This window comes from Argopecten irradians, chromosome 14 (assembly GCF_041381155.1).
Source record: "Argopecten irradians isolate NY chromosome 14, Ai_NY, whole genome shotgun sequence".
In the NCBI taxonomy this organism is placed as follows: Eukaryota; Metazoa; Mollusca; class Bivalvia; order Pectinida; family Pectinidae; genus Argopecten; species Argopecten irradians.
The window spans coordinates 39,069,997-39,088,918 of NC_091147.1; the positions used below are offsets into that span (position 1 = coordinate 39,069,997).

The 18,922-nt window shown below is 39.1% G+C and overlaps 1 protein-coding gene across 2 annotated transcripts in view; it reads left to right on the forward strand.

Annotated features, from left to right (window-relative positions):
- Window positions 1-18,922, forward strand: part of LOC138307279 (protein timeless-like) — a 39,779-nt gene that overhangs the window by 6,794 nt on the left and 14,063 nt on the right. For both annotated transcript variants that reach the window (XM_069247932.1, XM_069247933.1), the window contains exons 2-11: window positions 3,296-3,455; window positions 4,921-5,012; window positions 5,673-5,734; window positions 7,338-7,509; window positions 9,834-9,967; window positions 11,776-11,836; window positions 12,030-12,083; window positions 12,777-13,054; window positions 17,227-17,296; window positions 18,505-18,614. In XM_069247932.1, coding sequence (XP_069104033.1) covers window positions 3,356-3,455; window positions 4,921-5,012; window positions 5,673-5,734; window positions 7,338-7,509; window positions 9,834-9,967; window positions 11,776-11,836; window positions 12,030-12,083; window positions 12,777-13,054; window positions 17,227-17,296; window positions 18,505-18,614 — 1,133 coding nt within the window. In that variant the 5' untranslated portion in view covers window positions 3,296-3,355. The remainder of the gene's footprint in view (window positions 1-3,295; window positions 3,456-4,920; window positions 5,013-5,672; window positions 5,735-7,337; window positions 7,510-9,833; window positions 9,968-11,775; window positions 11,837-12,029; window positions 12,084-12,776; window positions 13,055-17,226; window positions 17,297-18,504; window positions 18,615-18,922) is intronic.

The window sequence follows — 18,922 nt, forward strand, 5'->3', positions numbered from 1 at the left end:
AATTATGTGTTTGCCTAAACTCTACCCAAGATTTTATGAGTGGGTATAAGTACAGGTAGGTAGGCAAGATATTTCATTTTATTTACAAATTTTACTCTGATTGCTTTCTTTAGTTCTTTTAAAATAAAATTTATATAAATCACTTATTTTGATGCAGTACATTCTCTGTGAGTGTCAAGGATAAAAATCAAAGTGCATAATGATCAAACATGGCCATGGTCTTGACTAAAATCTTTGGTATCGTTATATAATTAGAGGTAGTTTAGCTTGTTGATAAGGGGATAAGCTGTTTTTCTTTTTGTTTTATTGGGGGTTCCATGCATGCCGATCGAGGGTATAATTATATATTATGATTTTTAGGTCATCTGAAACGAAGTTGTGGAAATGGCAGAATCAAATACTCTTCATATAGATAGAAAGGACTTTATATGAAGTCTTTTACAAAAATTGTGAATTATATGACTTTTAGGGTCTCCGGTTTCCCTTTGGGGAGGGGGCCAAGTTTACTATTCGGTATTTGCATATTACAGAGTGATCTGCCCTTGCAGGTAGGTATTTATTGTTATGTCATATGTTTATGGGTGTAAAGTCATACTTTTCGGAGAAAACGACGTAAGTTGCGCTCACAAAATAATGACGTAACAATCAATATCTACCCGCAAGGGAGCTTATAATTATATAATTACTCTGTAACAAGACGGAATAGTTTATATAGGGAAAACACATATATGATTATTTTTTGCTCAATTTTCATAGGAAATGAGTCAAACATGTTTAGAATTATAAGTCAGATCAAGATAGTATTTTAACATCATATCCATAATGGTCCCGGCCGACCCCCTGGGGGCATAGGTGTGGGGCCAAAAGGGTCAAATAGGCTAAAACTTCAAAAATCTTCTTCTAAAATTCTGGAAATGGTAGAATCAAATACTCTGTATGGATGGAAAGGTCTTAAGGGGCTTTATAAAAATTGTGAATCAAATATATGACCCTGGAGTCTGTCGCACGCTTCCCCTGGGGAGGGGGGAGTTTACTTTAGTTTATATAGAAAAACACAATTATGAACATTATTTCTTACCAAAAAATGGGTCAAACTTGATTAGAATTATTAGTCTGAGATATAGCATTTTAACATCCATATCAGTCCTCGCTGACCCCTGGGTGACCAGAGGGGCGAGGCCAAACACAGGGCTCGCGCTGTCAGTCGCCATAGGCGCCAATGGCGAATTTGAAATGCATTTGGCGATTTAAAAACAGCATTGGCGAAAGAAGAATTTTTCATGAACCCAAAGTTTTCCTCCCACTACAGATGAAATTCGCCAATTCTAGCCATACACCAGACAATGGGCCACTGTCTTGATAATTAGGTAAACAAAAGAGGTGTGAACACTCCCTGACCACCACCCAGATCCTAATTAATAGCTGCCTATAGCTAGGGCTCTTTCCACCTGGGCTTGGTAGTGTCACACCGTGTGTATTACAGCTGAAGTTGATCGGCCTATTGGCCATTATTAGAAAACAATTACCTGGCATGGCCTTTCAATACATTTTGTGATTACAGCTAGTGAGCATTACATCAAAAACAAACACAGCTTACAACTGTAAATGCCTAACTGTACCCAAGTCACAAAGTTTTGCAATCGTAATGGCCGCCAGGAAACAGGGTCAAAATGACTAAAATTTCAAAAAAAAATTATCCGAGTTCACAGTTCACTTCAAGGGCATATACATATATATCCGAACTCAGGTGGCTGTTAAGGCCCATGGACCTCTTGTTATTTTTATTTTTTATATCAATGTGTTTCAATTAAAATAATTAAAATGGAGACTGAAATACCATATATATAAATTCCACTGTAATAAAAATTTCATTTCTGAAGTATGTTTCAGTGCTACAGAAAATGCTGTACTTTGACTATATTTAAAGCAATATGAAAGCTTCAATTCATTCTATTAGATTTGACAAAATTTCCTTAGAGACTTTCTTTGATAATATGGCGTAGATTATATATATGTATATTGTATCAAGTAAATTACAGTATCGGACCACAACAACTAAGTGTATAACTAGATAGGACTGATTACGTGGGTAATATCAGCCCACAACAACTAAGTGTAACTAGATAAGACTGATTACGTTGGTAATATCAGCCCACAACAACTAAGTGTAACTAGATAGGACTGATTACATGGGTAATATCAGACCACTACAACTTAGTGTAACTAGATAGGACTGATTACATGGGTAATATCAGACCACTACAACTAAGTGTAAAGATAGGACTGATTACGTGGGTAATATCAGACCACAACAACTAAGTGTAACTAGATAGGACTGATTACGTGGGTAATATCAGCCCACAACATTAAAGTGTAAAGATAGGACTGATTACGTGGGTAATATCAGCCCACAACAACGTAGTATAACTAGATAGGACTGATTACGTGGGTAATATCAGACCACTACAACTAAGTGTAACTAGATAGGACTGATTAAGTGGGTAATATCAGCCCATAACAACTTAGTGTAACTAGATAGGACTGATTACATGGGTAATATCAGACCTCTACAACTAAGTGTAAAGATAGGACTGATTACGTGGGTAATATCAGCCCACAACAACTAAGTGTAACTAGATAGGACTGATTACGTGGGTATTATCAGACCTCTACATCTAAGTGTAACTAGATAGGACTGATTACGTGGGTAATATCAGCCCACAACAACTAAGTGTAACTAGATAGGACTGATTAAGTGGGTAATATCAGCCCATAACAACTTAGTGTAACTAGATAGGACTGATTACATGGGTAATATCAGACCTCTACAACTAAGTGTAAAGATAGGACTGATTACGTGGGTAATATCAGCCCACAACAACTAAGTGTAACTAGATAGGACTAATTACATGGGTAACCAACAATAGTGCTTGTATATAATTAAAACGCCACATGCATCATCAGTAACTTTGAACATTTTCATCATCATTGTGAAAACTATATGACTTAACTTGGACTCAATTTCAAAGCTAAATTTGTAATCATAATTACCGTATTCGACCCAATAAGCGCCCAGGGCGCTTGAAAAATTGAAAAAATGAAAAGGTGCTAATAAGACTAAATTATTGCAAATCTATACAGTTGAGTGTAGTTTTTGTCTGTATTTATGCCTGGACAATTGAAATTGAGGCCTCAAAAAGGGGGATGGGCGTTTATAGGGACATGGGCGCTTATTGGGTCGAATACGGTAATGATCTCTTTTTTTTCAAAAGCTGATTGTATGAATTCATTACAGGTTGCACTTAAGTACAGATTAAATACCGTTTCCAAGAGGAGCAATCCCACAAATTACAATATGGAGTGGCATATTATGAATGTGGATGGCTTGAACAGCCTTTCTAGTAACCTGGGGATGGTGGAGAATGGCACATATATCCCCTCAGCTAACAGTCAAGGTAAGCAATATACATATATAATAATATGTACAGCTTATCTATTTTTTCGCATACACAATCCGCCTGTTTTCCTGGCATGTGTAACTTTTTTTTAAAAATATTTCACTAGCTAGTGTACATGTAATATGGCCTGGTGTGATTTTCTTTTGCTGGAAATTCATAATGACATCAGGAGAAAAGCAATAAAATGACTTCAGCAAAAAAGATGTGATGTCGTGATGTCAGGATTTCGAGAACGAAGGTACAAAATGATGGCCTCTGCTGAATTTTCTTGTTGTATTTTGACGTGAGATTCTTCGAATTGTGGGTTGTTGTAGGTTTTGTGATGAAAACTTTGTGTTTATTATTTCACATGAGAAATAATGTTTGCTCGCCAAGGCTTGTAAAAGTAGAGATTTCTTATCTTAAACTTGTTTCATAAAATCTCATATATGAATTTAAAACTTATATATTTAAGACTGATCTATAGCTATTCTGTATTTGCACATAACACAGTTATCTGCCCTTGCGGGTAGGTATTGATTCACTTGTTATGTCATGTGTTTGTGATCGTACGTAACACCGATCTTTTCAGAGAAAATGACTTAATTTTCGCTCACAATGACATAACATATGCATGCATGCAATGCATACCTTATTACCTACCTATATGGGAGATAACTCTGTAATATATAGATATTAAAAAAACAGAATAGAGAATCCTAGGGACCTCAGAGGCCATATTGTTTTTGTGCCTAGCTACCTTATTCTACACAACAATCTCCAATAATAAGGGCCAGAATAATTAGAAATATGAAAATTGATCAATGTCAAGTCTAGTTTATTATAGACAATACTTTCCAATAGCCTAAATATTTAATGGTTTTTTTTTTGGTACTCCTACCAGCAATTACACATGCGCAATCAGTACTTGTATTCCATATAGGAAATAGTGCCACAGAATTTTTTCGGGATGCAATTATTTATTTTTCATATTTTTAACTTAAAGTGAAATTAGAAGCTTAAACTTTTCAATGGTGGTAATATAATAATGGTGTAAACTAAGTAACTTTTGTAACTGAAGAAAAATACTAAATTGTCTGCTTCTGTTTTTGATAGTGAAAAAATACCATTTGTCAAAAAATACCATTTGTCAGCGGTGGAGCATCTTTAAGTTTCGATCTCCCAGAATCAGAAAAATAGCCCCGAAAACAAGTCGCTGCGAAAGTAAATCTCTTTACAGTATTATGGTTATTGTCAATATATATATAGGATCTTAAATGAGTATCCATATTATTTGAGATTTTTTGAAACCTGTCTAAGAAGTTTTTATTTTTTCGAGCCTTGGCGAGAAAAAATTAAAACTCGGAGACGAGTTTCATAACTTCTTTGCCTGGATTTTTCCAGCGCCCTGGGTGTTTATTGGGTCAGATACGGTATGTATATTTAATGTAGATGTATAATCTAGAGTGTTTTTTGTTTACAGCCATACTTGAGGAGATTGTAGAATATTTGATGAGAGACAGCAGCGAGAAGACGTACAGACGACTGTTATTCAACAATAAATTCCCAGAGAAGGTAATTGGGGGGCCCCATTGAGATGCAAGTGACCTGTACATTGTAAACAGATTCTTCTTCTGTCCGCATTGTCTGTCCATATGTCCGTTCATCAGTGCCAGAAAAGTTCAAAGGATTAGCTTAATCACATGATTGGTCAAATTTTCATTTCTCATTTTCTCTGAAATTTGTGATTATATCTTCACTAAAAATCAGCAAGTAAGTAAAGAATGCAGTTCTTAAGAATCCTAAAAAAAGTGTAAAATTTGTAGTACCAGAAATTACTTTTTATCTTTGTTTGAAAATTGTTGTTAGCTCATGATCATGATCAGATCAGTTGGTAGTAGTGGACCAGTAAGTCTGGGGTCGCTGGTTCAAATCCAGCTGGCGGCATACTTCTCTTGCCCTATTACATTTATAAATTATGGTGCCGTTAGGCTACAGTGTTACACTCCTGTATTAAATCATTCACCCCAGAAGTCACATTAGACTCTTCTTAATCAAAGACTAGATCAGTCCATTATGAAATTTCAGGGTTGAAATAGTTAACACTTTTGCTCTTGATTTATGAAAATGGTAATTATATAATTACCTGTTTGAATTTAACTATAAATTATGCCAATACTGATACAGGCAAACTTTGTAACATTATACATCAGATTTATTTCAATTTATTTCCAGGAGTTACTGCCCCTGATTATGCACATCAAAGACGACCACACCAACCTGCAGGAGGCACTGAGGTCAGTTTCTGTCAGTTAGAGGGATTTTTAGACAAACAAATTCCCAAAAGTCTGTTTGGAATTCGTCTATAATATACAGTAAACCAATTAATTTTCAAAAAAGTGATAAGAATTTGCAAAATTAATTGCTGCGAAATTGTTCTGGTTAAATTAAAGTAGAAACAGATGGCAAAATAAAATCCCTGTGAAAAAAAGTTGGGCATGAAAAGCGAAATTATGTCTCCGTGAAAAATTGTTGGTCATGAAATGTGAAATTAAGTCGCTGTGAAAAATTGTTGGGCATGAAATGTGAAATTAAGTCACTGTGAAAAATGGTTGGGCATGAAAACACGGAATTAAGTCACTGTGAAAAATTGTTGGGCATGAAAACACGAAATTATGTTGCTGTAAAAAATTGTTGGGCATGAAAACGCGAAATTATGTCGCTGTGAAAAATTGTTGAGCATGAAAACGTGAAATTAATTCGCTGTGAAAAATTGTTGAGCATGAAAACGCGAAATTATGTCGCTGTGAAAAATTGTTGAGCATGAAAACGCGAAATTAAGTTGCTGTGAAAAATTGTTGATCATGAAAACGGGAAATTAAGTCGCTGTGAATATAAGTTGGTTTACAGTATTTGATAGTTCAGAAAAGTGTTAGAATATTTAAATAATAACCGGGTATACGCTAGTCACTTGTTGATCAACTTAGTAAATTTTCTTTTTTCTACATGATTCTGTATGATTGGTTCCATCAGATTTTTCAGTCAATGTTTTAAATAGTCAAAGAGATTGACGATTGTATGTACACTCTGTGAGAGTCGCATATAAACAGTGTTAATATCGAATACTGCTGTAAGCTCTATTAAGATACATAGATTGGATGCTATTTCAGTTCTGGTTTTTTCTAACATCTCAAACACATTCACATTTTATTATATAAGTACATGTTTCTGACTCGATAGACATGTATAATGTATGTTACTGAAGCAAGAGACCTAAGGGTCATAAAACAATTTAAGACTTAAGGTTTTGCTTAGCCAATCAAAAATGATTTAACTTTTTGTAACGTCATCTGTGATTGGCTAAGTCTAAACTTAAGACTGTTGAAGACTTAAGACTGTTTCATGATCTTGAGGCCAGGTCTCCATGGACACAGGTGATTTCACTGATCACTATCCTCCTCCACACATGAAGAGTTCTTAGTTTGAAAGGGTTTGGGGATTGGTTTCTATTTATAGACTGTTGGATTCTATTTATAGAAAGACTTCATTGAAAACAAAACTTTTTGGCTTATCTGGCCCCCCCGGTTGAAGCGTGTAGCATAGTGTAAAAAAGTGTGGGTCTCTTACATTAAGACAGAACTATAACTTTGTGTTGCCTAAACATTTTATTGAATTGACCCCTGGAAATTCATAATGAAATCTTATAGTCTTTGAATTAGCAGAGTTAATATACGTTTTCAGGGGTGAATAAGGGGACCCCTAGATATTCATTAAGAATTCTTCTAGCCTTTGAATTAGAAGGGGTCAGTGAGTTAATGAATTAAATAAAAGACCAATATCTGACTGTTTTTATTATAAGATAATTGAAAGTAACAGAAAAGTAAACAATGCCATTTGTAGGCTGATGATCTTACTAACGAACCCAGTCGAGTACGATGTTGACATCAACGAGAGACCGAAACCTCCGTGGGTTTACGAACTGGAGAATTACGTAAAGCAGACGATGGAAAAGTCTTTCTGTAAAGGGTTTATCATCCCTGTCCTGGAAGAAGTCAAACTCCTGCTGGAAGAGGTGAGTATCGAATTATCACTCACAAAATCAGATCAGGCTCCAATTTCTCGAAACAAAAGTGCAGACTTAAGTCAAAACTTCAGTTTTTAGCTCACCTGGCCCGAAGGGCCGGTGAGCTTATGTCATGGCGCGGCGTCCGTCGTCCGTCGTCCGTCCGTCCGTCCGTCCGTCCGTCTGTCCGTCAACATTTCCTTTAAATCGCTACTAGTCATAGAGTTCTGCATGGATTGTAACCAAATTTGGCCACAAACATCCTTGGGGGAAGGGGAACAGAACTTGTATAAATTTTGGCTCTGACCCCCCGGGGGCAGGAGGGGCGGGGCCCAATAGGGGAAATAGAGGTAAATCCTTTAAATCGCTACTTGTCATAGAGTTCTGAATGGAATGTAACAAAATTTGGCCACAAACATCCTTGGGGGAAGGGGAACAGAACTTGTATAAATTTTGGCTCTGACCCCCCGGGGGCAGGAGGGGCGGGGCCCAATAGGGGAAATAGAGGTAAATCCTATAAATTGCTACTAGTCGTAGAGTTCTGCATGGATTGTAACCAAATTTGGCCAGAAACATCCTTGGGGGAAGGGGAACAGAACTTGTATAAATTTTGGCTCTGGCCCCCCGGGGGCTGGAGGGGTGGGGCCCAATAGGGGAAATAGAGGTAAATCCTTTAATTCGCTACTAGTCATAGAGTTCTGCATGGAATGTAACCAAATTTGGCCAGAAATATCCTTGGGAGAATAAGAACTGAGTTTGTATAAATTTTGGCTCTGGTCCCCGGGGCAGGAGGGGCGGGGCCCAATAGGGGAATTATAGGTAAATTCTATAAATTGCTACTTAATTCTCCAAGAGTTTTGTATGGATTGTAACTAAATTTTGCCACAAAAATCCTTGGGGGTAGGAGAACAGAACTTGTATAAATTTTGGCTCTGATCCCCCGAGGGTAGGAGAGGTGGGGCCCAATAGGGGAAATAGAGGTAAATTCTTTAAATCGCTACTAGTCATAGAGTTCTGCATGGAATGTAACCAAATTTGGCCAGAAACATCCTTTGTGGAAGGGGAACAGAACTTGTATAAATTTTGGCTCTGACCCCCAGGGGGCAGGAGGGGTGGGGCCCAATAGGGGATTTAGAGGTTAATATTAAAATTCCTTCAGAAAAGAAACAATGAACCTGTATTCAGAAAATTATTTGGCATTACAAACCAGGTGAGCGATACAGGCCCTCTGGGCCTCTTGTTCTACTTATATAACTTATATGAACAATTGTGACTTAAGTAAAATTTTGTCTTAAGTTTGTTTCGAGAAATCGGGGCCAGAACCTAGAGAGATATCTGCGAATTTTAGATCTCTCAAGTAGCAAGTAAGCTGACTGCCATGTTTGTTTACGCAAGAGAAATCCCTCTGTATATAGTAAGTCCTTGTATATTACAGAGTTATCTGCCCATGCGTGTAGGTTATGATTGTGATGATGTCACATGTTTGCGTGTGTAAAATCATGACATGCTTTTCGAAGAAATGTCCTGAGTCTCGCTCACAAAACATTGACGTCTTATATGTAAGGGAGATTACTCTGTAAAAACCGAATATATAGCTGGACATGATTGAGGCGAAAAGAATATGTCAGCATTGTATTATGTAAACTGTATTAATGTAGCCAAGGCTTTTGAGTACATTCTTGTGATGTATGTTCCATTCTCTCTGTACAGTGTGCTCAGCAGGCATAGTTGAAGGCTACCAAATCCATAATCTCTTTAAAATCACCACATATCTTAGGGTTTTAATGGATATTAACTCAATCATCCCTGAAATTTCATAATGGACTCTTCTGGTCCTTGATTAAGGAGAGTTTAAATGTGTCTTCAGGGGTGACTGAGTTAATCAAATATGGTTAAAATTATTCTGTACGGAAATTGATAGAAAAGATCATATAATACTCCCTTCCAGAAGATTTGGACAACTTGTGGCCCAAATGGGTGAATTTCGACACTGCAGTAGCTTGTCACAGACTAGTTTACACTGTTACCATTTAAATTTTTCAAACATGTCTATGTTAAGTTTTGGTTTCACTCAGAAGTAAGAGTTGTACCCTTCAAGCTACCTGTTCAAAACTGCTAGTACAATTACCCACTCTTCCAAAATTTATCTGGAGCACAGTGAATTATGACAAATCTTTCTATTAAAATCACTTTTCATAGATGACCGGAAGAATAATATCCTTCCTTTTGAGTGGGGGATTGGAAGAGATCTATATATGGGTTTCTCTGGACCCCATTTCTCTCTCTACTTTGACTCCATTTTCAAATAATTTGTTGGTGCTTGTTTTTTACAGAGTGGACCATACAGCCTAACAGAAGATTCCTTACTGGCTGTAAACAACTGTATCTTCATGATACGTAATCTCCTGTACATGGTGGACTTCAACCAGGACAACTCTACTGTACTCCAGCACATTGAACGTGTCAAGTAAGTCAGATCCACTGTACTCTAGCACATTGAACGTGTCAAGTAAGTCAGATCCACTGTTCTCCAGCACATTGAACGTGTCGAGTAAGTCAGATCCACTGTACTCCAGCACATTGAACGTGTCAAGTAAGTCAGATCCACTGTACTCCAGCACATTGAACGTGTCAAGTAAGTCAGATCCACTGTACTCCAGCACATTGAACGTGTCGAGTAAGTCAGATCCACTGTAATCCAGCACATTGAACGTGTCGAGTAAGTCAGATCCACTGTAATCCAGCACATTGAACGTGTCAAGTAAGTCAGATCCACTGTACTCCAGCACATTGAACGTGTCAAGTAAGTCAGATCCACTGTACTCCAGCACATTGAACGTGTCAAGTAAGTCAGATCCACTGTACTCCAGCACATTGAACGTGTCAAGTAAGTCAGATCCACTGTACTCCAGCACATTGAACGTGTCAAGTAAGTCAGATCCACTGTACTCCAGCACATTGAACGTGTCGAGTAAGTCAGATCCACTGTAATCCAGCACATTGAACGTGTCGAGTAAGTCAGATCCACTGTACTCCAGCACATTGAACGTGTCAAGTAAGTCAGATCCACTGTACTCCAGCACATTGAACGTGTCAAGTAAGTCAGATCCACTGTACTCCAGCACATTGAACGTGTCAAGTAAGTCAGATCCACTGTACTCCAGCACATTGAACGTGTCGAGTAAGTCAGATCCACTGTAATCCAGCACATTGAACGTGTCGAGTAAGTCAGATCCACTGTAATCCAGCACATTGAACGTGTCAAGTAAGTCAGATCCACTGTACTCCAGCACATTGAACGTGTCAAGTAAGTCAGATCCACTGTACTCCAGCACATTGAACGTGTCAAGTAAGTCAGATCCACTGTACTCCAGCACATTGAACGTGTCAAGTAAGTCAGATCCACTGTACTCCAGCACATTGAACGTGTCAAGTAAGTCAGATCCACTGTACTCCAGCACATTGAACGTGTCAAGTAAGTCAGATCCACTGTAATCCAGCACATTGAACGTGTCAAGTAAGTCAGATCCACTGTACTCCAGCACATTGAACGTGTCAAGTAAGTCAGATCCACTGTACTCCAGCACATTGAACGTGTCAAGTAAGTCAGATCCACTTCATCCAGCACATTGAACGTGTCAAGTAAGTCAGATCCACTGTACTCCAGCACATTGAACGTGTCAAGTAAGTCAGATCCACTGTACTCCAGCACATTGAACGTGTCGAGTAAGTCAGATCCACTGTACTCCAGCACATTGAACGTGTCAAGTAAGTCAGATCCACTGTACTCCAGCACATTAACTGCGAGATTGGAACTCGTGTTGCCCTGAAGTGTAACTGCATAACTCAGGCAGTGGTACACTTTACCTTAAAGAAAGTGTGAAATCATGATGAAAGTTCTGTCAATCAACATGTCTGAGTATTACATTAACTTATTTACTTAGGTGATTATATTTCATGTATTTCGGGAACAAATAAAATTCATAAGAATAAAACACGGCAAAAATGTATGAACTACTAGTACGCTTTTAACTGTAAATAGGGAAAATAAATTGGCTGTGAAAGAGTTGTCATGGATGTAATGGCGAAATTAAGTCGCTACGAAAATAAGATGGTGTACAGAGAATTAATGTTACATATACTTGAATGTATTATGAAAGATTTGGTCGGTACCGACAAAGCGCTTTTCACATTAAACAGGATAATAAAAATATACAAGCCTGAATTCATGAGGTTCAACATTATAAAGTATTCTTTAATCAAATATATTTGCAGACTTCTGTTGGATTGTGGATTTGAAGAAGTTCTCATTTCTCTCCTGGGAAGAAAAGAGTTGGTGAGTACAGTTTTCATTTCAAATACTATCTTGTAAAGAACCATATTTCATTTTGATCATGGTTGTTTCCGAAAAGTCTAAAATTCTCCTTGGAAAGGATCTGTCTTAGAATAATTGTAGATGCAAAGGTTTGAATAAATTTTGTCGGAAGATTTATTTAAATAGATAAAACATACAACATTTTCATCTACAGAGCAAGTGGAGTGATGGTATAATGCAGATCTGCTGGCTGATATATAAAGGAAAGGTAAGTCAGCATTTACTGAAGTAGTAGTAATAGTCTAGAGTCGTTTTCGTTTGTTCGGAACAACCGGTTGGACCGTTTGTAAAAATTATTATTTAAAGTATAAATCCTGACGGACCTGCAGTTTTTGATACAGGCCTGTGAGGGCTTTGTCATAGCTCGTCTGAAAACAGTATAAAATCACCAAGTCCTTCTTTAATTCATAAACGAACAACTAGGTCCAACAAGTCAAACTGCATAATCTAAAAAGTCAGTTGTTGAGTTTTGTAAGAAAAGGAAGGTAAGTCAATGTGTCATCAAGAAGGGAGATAAGTCGTCATTGAGTTTTGTTACAGAAGGGAGGTTAGTCAATGTGTAATCAATAAGGGAGATAAGTCAATGTGTGATCAGTAAGGGAGATAAGTGTAGTCAAAAATGGAGACAAGTCAATGTGTATGTTGTTATATATATCTGTATGTTATTGCAACTCTGGTGAAATTATTTGAAGTTTCAAATGCTTACAGCTCTTTGAATTGTAAAACTTCAATGCTGAACTTGACATTTCCGATACTTACAGCTCTTTGAAGTTGAAAACTTCAGTGCTGAAGATGTCATTTCAGATACTTACAGCTCTTTGAATTATAAAACTTCTTTGTCATTTCAGACGCTTACAGCTCTTTGAATTGTACAACTCTAATGCTGAATTTGTTGTTTCAGACAAATATATTGTTTTCCAACTTAATTGACACGATGCATGGGCGGCCGATGATAGAATGTTCACCTGTTGAATATGGCCGATTATCGGACCTCGATACAAGTGGATTCAATGACATTTTCAATAACACATGTAACATCAATCTGGACGGATGTGACCAGAGATGTCGGCCAATGGACAGCATGGATCTGTTTCTACAACCATACCAAGAGTCCAACAATCTGTTAAATATGACTGCAGCCATGTCACTGCTAACCTCTAGTGGGGTCCCAGAGTTCAGGTACACATCTGTTAAATATGACTGCAGCCTTGTCACTTCTAACCTCTAGTGGGGTCCCAGAGTTCAGGTACACATCTGTTAAATATGACTGTAGCCATTTCACTGCTAACCTTCAGTGGGGTCCCAGAGTTCAGGTACACATCTGTTAAATATGACTGTAGCCATGTCACTGCTTACCTTCAGTGGGGTCCCAGAGTCCAGGTACACATCTGTTAAATATGACTGCAGCCATGTCACTGCTTACCTTCAGTGGGGTCCCAGAGTTCAGGTACACATCTGTTAAATATGACTGCAGCCATGTCACTGCTAACCTCTAGTGGGGTCCCAGAGTTCAGGTACACATCTGTTAAATATGACTGCAGCCTTGTCACTGCTAACCTCTAGTGGGGTCCCAGAATTCAGGTACATGACTGCAGCCATGTCACTGCTTACCTTCAGTAGGGTCCCAGAGTTCAGGTTACACATCTGTTAAATATGACTGCAGCCATGTCACTGCTTACCTTCAGTGGGGTCCCAGAGTTCAGGTACACATCTGTTAAATATGACTGCAGCCATGTCACTGCTTACCTTCAGTGGGGTCCCAGAGTTCAGGTACACATCTGTTAAATATGACTGCAGCCATGTCACTGCTTACCTTCAGTGGGGTCCCAGAATTCAGGTACACATCTGTTAAATATGACTGTAGCCATGTCACTGCTTACCTTCAGTGGGGTCCCATAGTTCAGGTACACATCTGTTAAATATGACTGCAGCCATGTCACTGCTTACCTTCAGTGGGGTCCCAGAGTCCAGGTACACATCTGTTAAATATGACTACAGCCATGTCACTGCTAACCTTCAGTGGGGTCACAGAGTTCAGGTACACATCTGTTAAATATGACTGCAGCCATGTCACTGCTTACCTTCAGTGGGGTCCCAGAGTCCAGGTACACATCTGTTAAATATGACTACAGCCATGTCACTGCTAACCTTCAGTGGGGTCCCAGAGTTCAGGTACACATCTGTTAAATATGACTGCAGCCATGTCACTGCTTACCTTCAGTGGGGTCCCAGAGTCCAGGTACACATCTGTTAAATATGACTACAGCCATGTCACTGCTAACCTTCAGTGGGGTCCCAGAGTTCAGGTACACATCTGTTAAATATGACTGCAGCCATGTCACTGCTTACCTTCAGTGGGGTCCCAGAGTTCAGGTACACATCTGTTAAATATGACTGCAGCCATGTCACTGCTTACCTTCAGTGGGGTCCCAGAATTCAGGTACACATCTGTTAAATATGACTGTAGCCATGTCACTGCTTACCTTCAGTGGGGTCCCATAGTTCAGGTACACATCTGTTAAATATGACTGCAGCCATGTCACTGCTTACCTTCAGTGGGGTCCCAGAGTCCAGGTACACATCTGTTAAATATGACTACAGCCATGTCACTGCTAACCTTCAGTGGGGTCACAGAGTTCAGGTACACATCTGTTAAATATGACTGCAGCCATGTCACTGCTTACCTTCAGTGGGGTCCCAGAGTTCAGGTACACATCTGTTAAATATGACTGCAGCCATGTCACTGCTAACCTTCAGTGGGGTCCCAGAATTCAGGTACACATCTGTTAAATATGACTGCAGCCATGTCACTGCTAACCTTCAGTGGGGTCCCAGAATTCAGGTACACATCTGTTAAATATGACTGTAGCCATGTCACTGCTTACCTTCAGTGGGGTCCCAGAGTCCAGGTACACATCTGTTAAATATGACTGCAGCCATGTCACTGTTAACCTCTAGTGGGGTCCCAGAGTTCAGGTACACATCTGTTAAATATGACTGCAGCCATGTCACTGCTTACCTTCAGTGGGGTCCCAGAGTTCAGGTTACACATTTGTTAAATATGACTGCAGCCATGTCACTGCTAACCTTCAGTGGGGTCCCAGAGTTCAGGTACACATCTGTTAAATATGACTGCAGCCATGTCACTGCTTACCTTCAGTGGGGTCCCAGAGTCCAGGTACACATCTGTTAAATATGACTACAGCCATGTCACTGCTAACCTTCAGTGGGGTCCCAGAGTTCAGGTACACATCTGTTAAATATGACTGCAGCCATGTCACTGCTTACCTTCAGTGGGGTCCCAGAGTTCAGGTACACATCTGTTAAATATGACTGCAGCCATGTCACTGCTAACCTTCAGTGGGGTCCCAGAGTTCAGGTACACAGCTGTTAAATATGACTGCAGCCATGTCACTGCTAACCTTCAGTGGGGTCCCAGAATTCAGGTACACATCTGTTAAATATGACTGTAGCCATGTCACTGCTTACCTTCAGTGGGGTCCCAGAGTCCAGGTACACATCTGTTAAATATGACTGCAGCCATGTCACTGTTAACCTCTAGTGGGGTCCCAGAGTTCAGGTACACATCTGTTAAATATGACTGCAGCCATGTCACTGCTTACCTTCAGTGGGGTTCCAGAGTTCAGGTACACATCTGTTAAATATGACTGCAGCCACGTCACTGCTTACCTTCAGTGGGGTCCCAGAATTCAGGTACACATCTGTTAAATATGACTGCAGCCATGTCACTGTTAACCTCTAGTGGGGTCCCAGAGTCCAGGTACACATCTGTTAAATATGACTGCAGCCATGTCACTGCTTACCTTCAGTGGGGTCCCAGAGTTCAGGTACACACATCTGTTAAATATGACTGCAGCCATGTCACTGTTAACCTCTAGTGGGGTCCCAGAGTTCATGTACACATCTGTTAAATATGACTGCAGCCATGTCACTGCTAACCTCTAGTGGGGTCCCAGAGTTCAGGTACACATCTGTTAAATATGACTGCAGCCATGTCACTGCTTACCTTCAGTGGGGTCCCAGAGTTCAGGTACACATATGTTAAATATGACTGCAGCCATGTCACTGCTAACCTTCAGTGGGGTCCCAGAGTTCAGGTACACATCTGTTAAATATGACTGCAGTCATGTCACTGCTTACCTTCAGTGGGGTCCCAGAGTTCATGTACACATCTGTTAAATATGACTGCAGCCATGTCACTGCTAACCTCTAGTGGGGTCCCAGAGTTCAGGTACACATCTGTTAGATATGACTGCAGCCATGTCACTGTTAACCTCTAGTGGGGTCCCAGAGTTCAGGTACACATCTGTTAAATATGACTGCAGCCATGTCACTGCTAACCTCTAGTGGGGTCCCAGAGTTCAGGTACACATCTGTTAAATATGACTGCAGCCATGTCACTGCTAACCTCTAGTGGGGTCCCAGAGTTCAGGTACACATCTGTTAAATATGACTGCAGCCATGTCACTGCTAACCTTCAGTGGGGTCCCAGAGTTCAGGTACACATCTGTTAAATATGACTGCAGCCATGTCACTGCTAACCTCTAGTGGGGTCTCAGAGTTCAGGTACACATCTGTTAAATATGACTGCAGCCATGTCACTGCTTACCTTCAGTGGGGTCCCAGAATTCAGGTACACATCTGTTAAATATGACTGTAGCCATGTCACTGCTTACCTTCAGTGGGGTCCCAGAGTTCAGGTACACATCTGTGAAATATGACTGCAGCCATGTCACTACTAACCTCTAGTGGGGTCCCAGAGTTCAGGTACACATCTGTGAAATATGACTGCAGCCATGTCACTGCTAACCTTCAGTGGGGTCCCAGAGTTCAGGTACACATCTGTTAAATATGACTGCAGCCATGTCACTTGAAACCTCTAGCGGGGTCCCAGAATTCAGGTACACTTCTGTTAGATATGACTTCAGCCATGTCACTGCTAACCTTCAGTGGGGTCCCAGAGTTCAGGTACACTTCTGTGAATATATAGTTAATATTCCTGCTATTAAATATATCTATTAGTCTGTTGGAATCAATTATTAATATTTCGAGCCCAATTGGTCCACATCTACTTGTAGAATATAACTTCTGATCAGTTCTAGAGAGTAATCCAAGAAAATGGGCAAGAATTTCATTATTTAAATGAATATACTGCAGCGTCCCAAAACACATATAGACCTACGTAAACAGCACATTGCATACAGGGCAGGCTGCCTTTGAAAAACTTAAGCTGTTAATAGGATGTTGATTATTTATTATAAACTAATCAACACTTACAGTATAGAGTTACAAAACGCAAAAACTAATTGATTTCTATTTTCTGCACACAGACATCAACTGACTATGTTTACTACCAGGGTGTTGGAGAATGGTTTGATGACAGTTATTGTTAACATTTTGGTAAGCTCTTAGTTCATTTTTACTGTGATGACTACAATCTGTTATTACCAAGTAACTCTGTTGCTAGAGTTATTTCCTTTTCTTTTAATATCTGTGGAAGTGCATATTTATAACCTCCCCCCCCCTTCCCCCCCAAAAAAAAACAAAGTTGAGAGGGGTATATTGGTCTGTCGGTCTGTCTGTAGTCACAACTTTGCCTGGCGAAATCTTCCTAAATTGCTTGACAGAATTTTATAAAATTTGGTACACAGAAATGTTAATGAAGGGAGGTAAGTATATATTATAAGACTCTTTCATATGTGGATATGAAGGATAGGGATATTCTACCCGAGGGTCACAAAATGTAGTAAAACCCGAGGCTTGCTGAGGGTTTTGCAACATTTTGTGATCCCGAGGGTAGAATATCCCTATCCTTCATATCCATTTATGAAAGAGTATTTTTCTTTCATACCTCGACGTTTTATTGCAATTTTACAATTATAATATCCTGCCGTTTTGAAATAAATTCGAAGAAATTCACGGCTGAAAGTCAATTTTTCATACATAAAAAATTATGTGATATTTTCAACAAAATTTCCGCTGTTTGCATCTTTTATAGTAAAACCAGTCAAGTTTGTGAAAAAAATGTTAAAATTTTACCAAGGAAATAGAAATTTTGTTGAAGCCGTGACGTCACGAGGCTTTATTGCATAGGTAGCCATGCAATACAGCCTCAGGCGGCATGAGTGTATTGCCCTAGACCAGCCAGTATTACACCCGTAGATATGAAAGAAAAAGAGTTCTTCAATGTCCCCTATTAATGAAGTTATTACTAAATTGGTGCAGGGTGGGGGGGGGAATTGTCGTCCACTCTGGCGACGGTTCTAGTTGTTGATTGGAAAAGAGGTGAGGGATGAGTGTGAAGTTGTAATGACATTCCCGAATTTACTTTGATAGTAAAATTTGTGAAAAAAAGTCACACACAAAAGAAAAGAAAACTAGTTTACAGCATGAGTAGCCAAGGGAATTAGGTAGTTAGCCATTATTTGGTCTTCATTCACCCCTGAAGACACATTTAGACTCTTCTAAATCAAAGACTAGACCAGCCCATTAGGAATTTTCAGGGAGAATGAGTGAATCCCCACATAACATGAATGTTGTGCTGTCAGCTTTAACTTTATTTTTCTAACATATATTCTATTAAGAAAAACATGTTTTTTTGTTTTTAGGAAAAATTGAAGTCTAAAGAAGGAGGGTCGGATGAAGCCTATCTTTTTCTGGAGATAGCATTGTTCATGAAATTTGCAAAAATCAAGAAATTACCCTTGAAAACAGTAAAGTAAGTACATGTATTCAATTGAACCTGGTTATCATTTCATATTACTTCACATCTGATTAATATGCTAAAGTGAATAGTCGGGCAAAGGAAGGCTCAAGTTGGTAAAAATGGTGTTAAAATATCCAGTATGATTTCCTTTGAAATAGAAAAATATAATTTCCTGTCAAAATCCCTTTGCATGTGAAGAAATTAATTTATGTTATAGAAATCCAAACATGTCCTCCAGGTGTTTATGTCTGTATTGATATTCTACACACTCCCTTTCAAAGAGTTATTTTAAGAAATGGGCTAAATCTACACATGGCTTT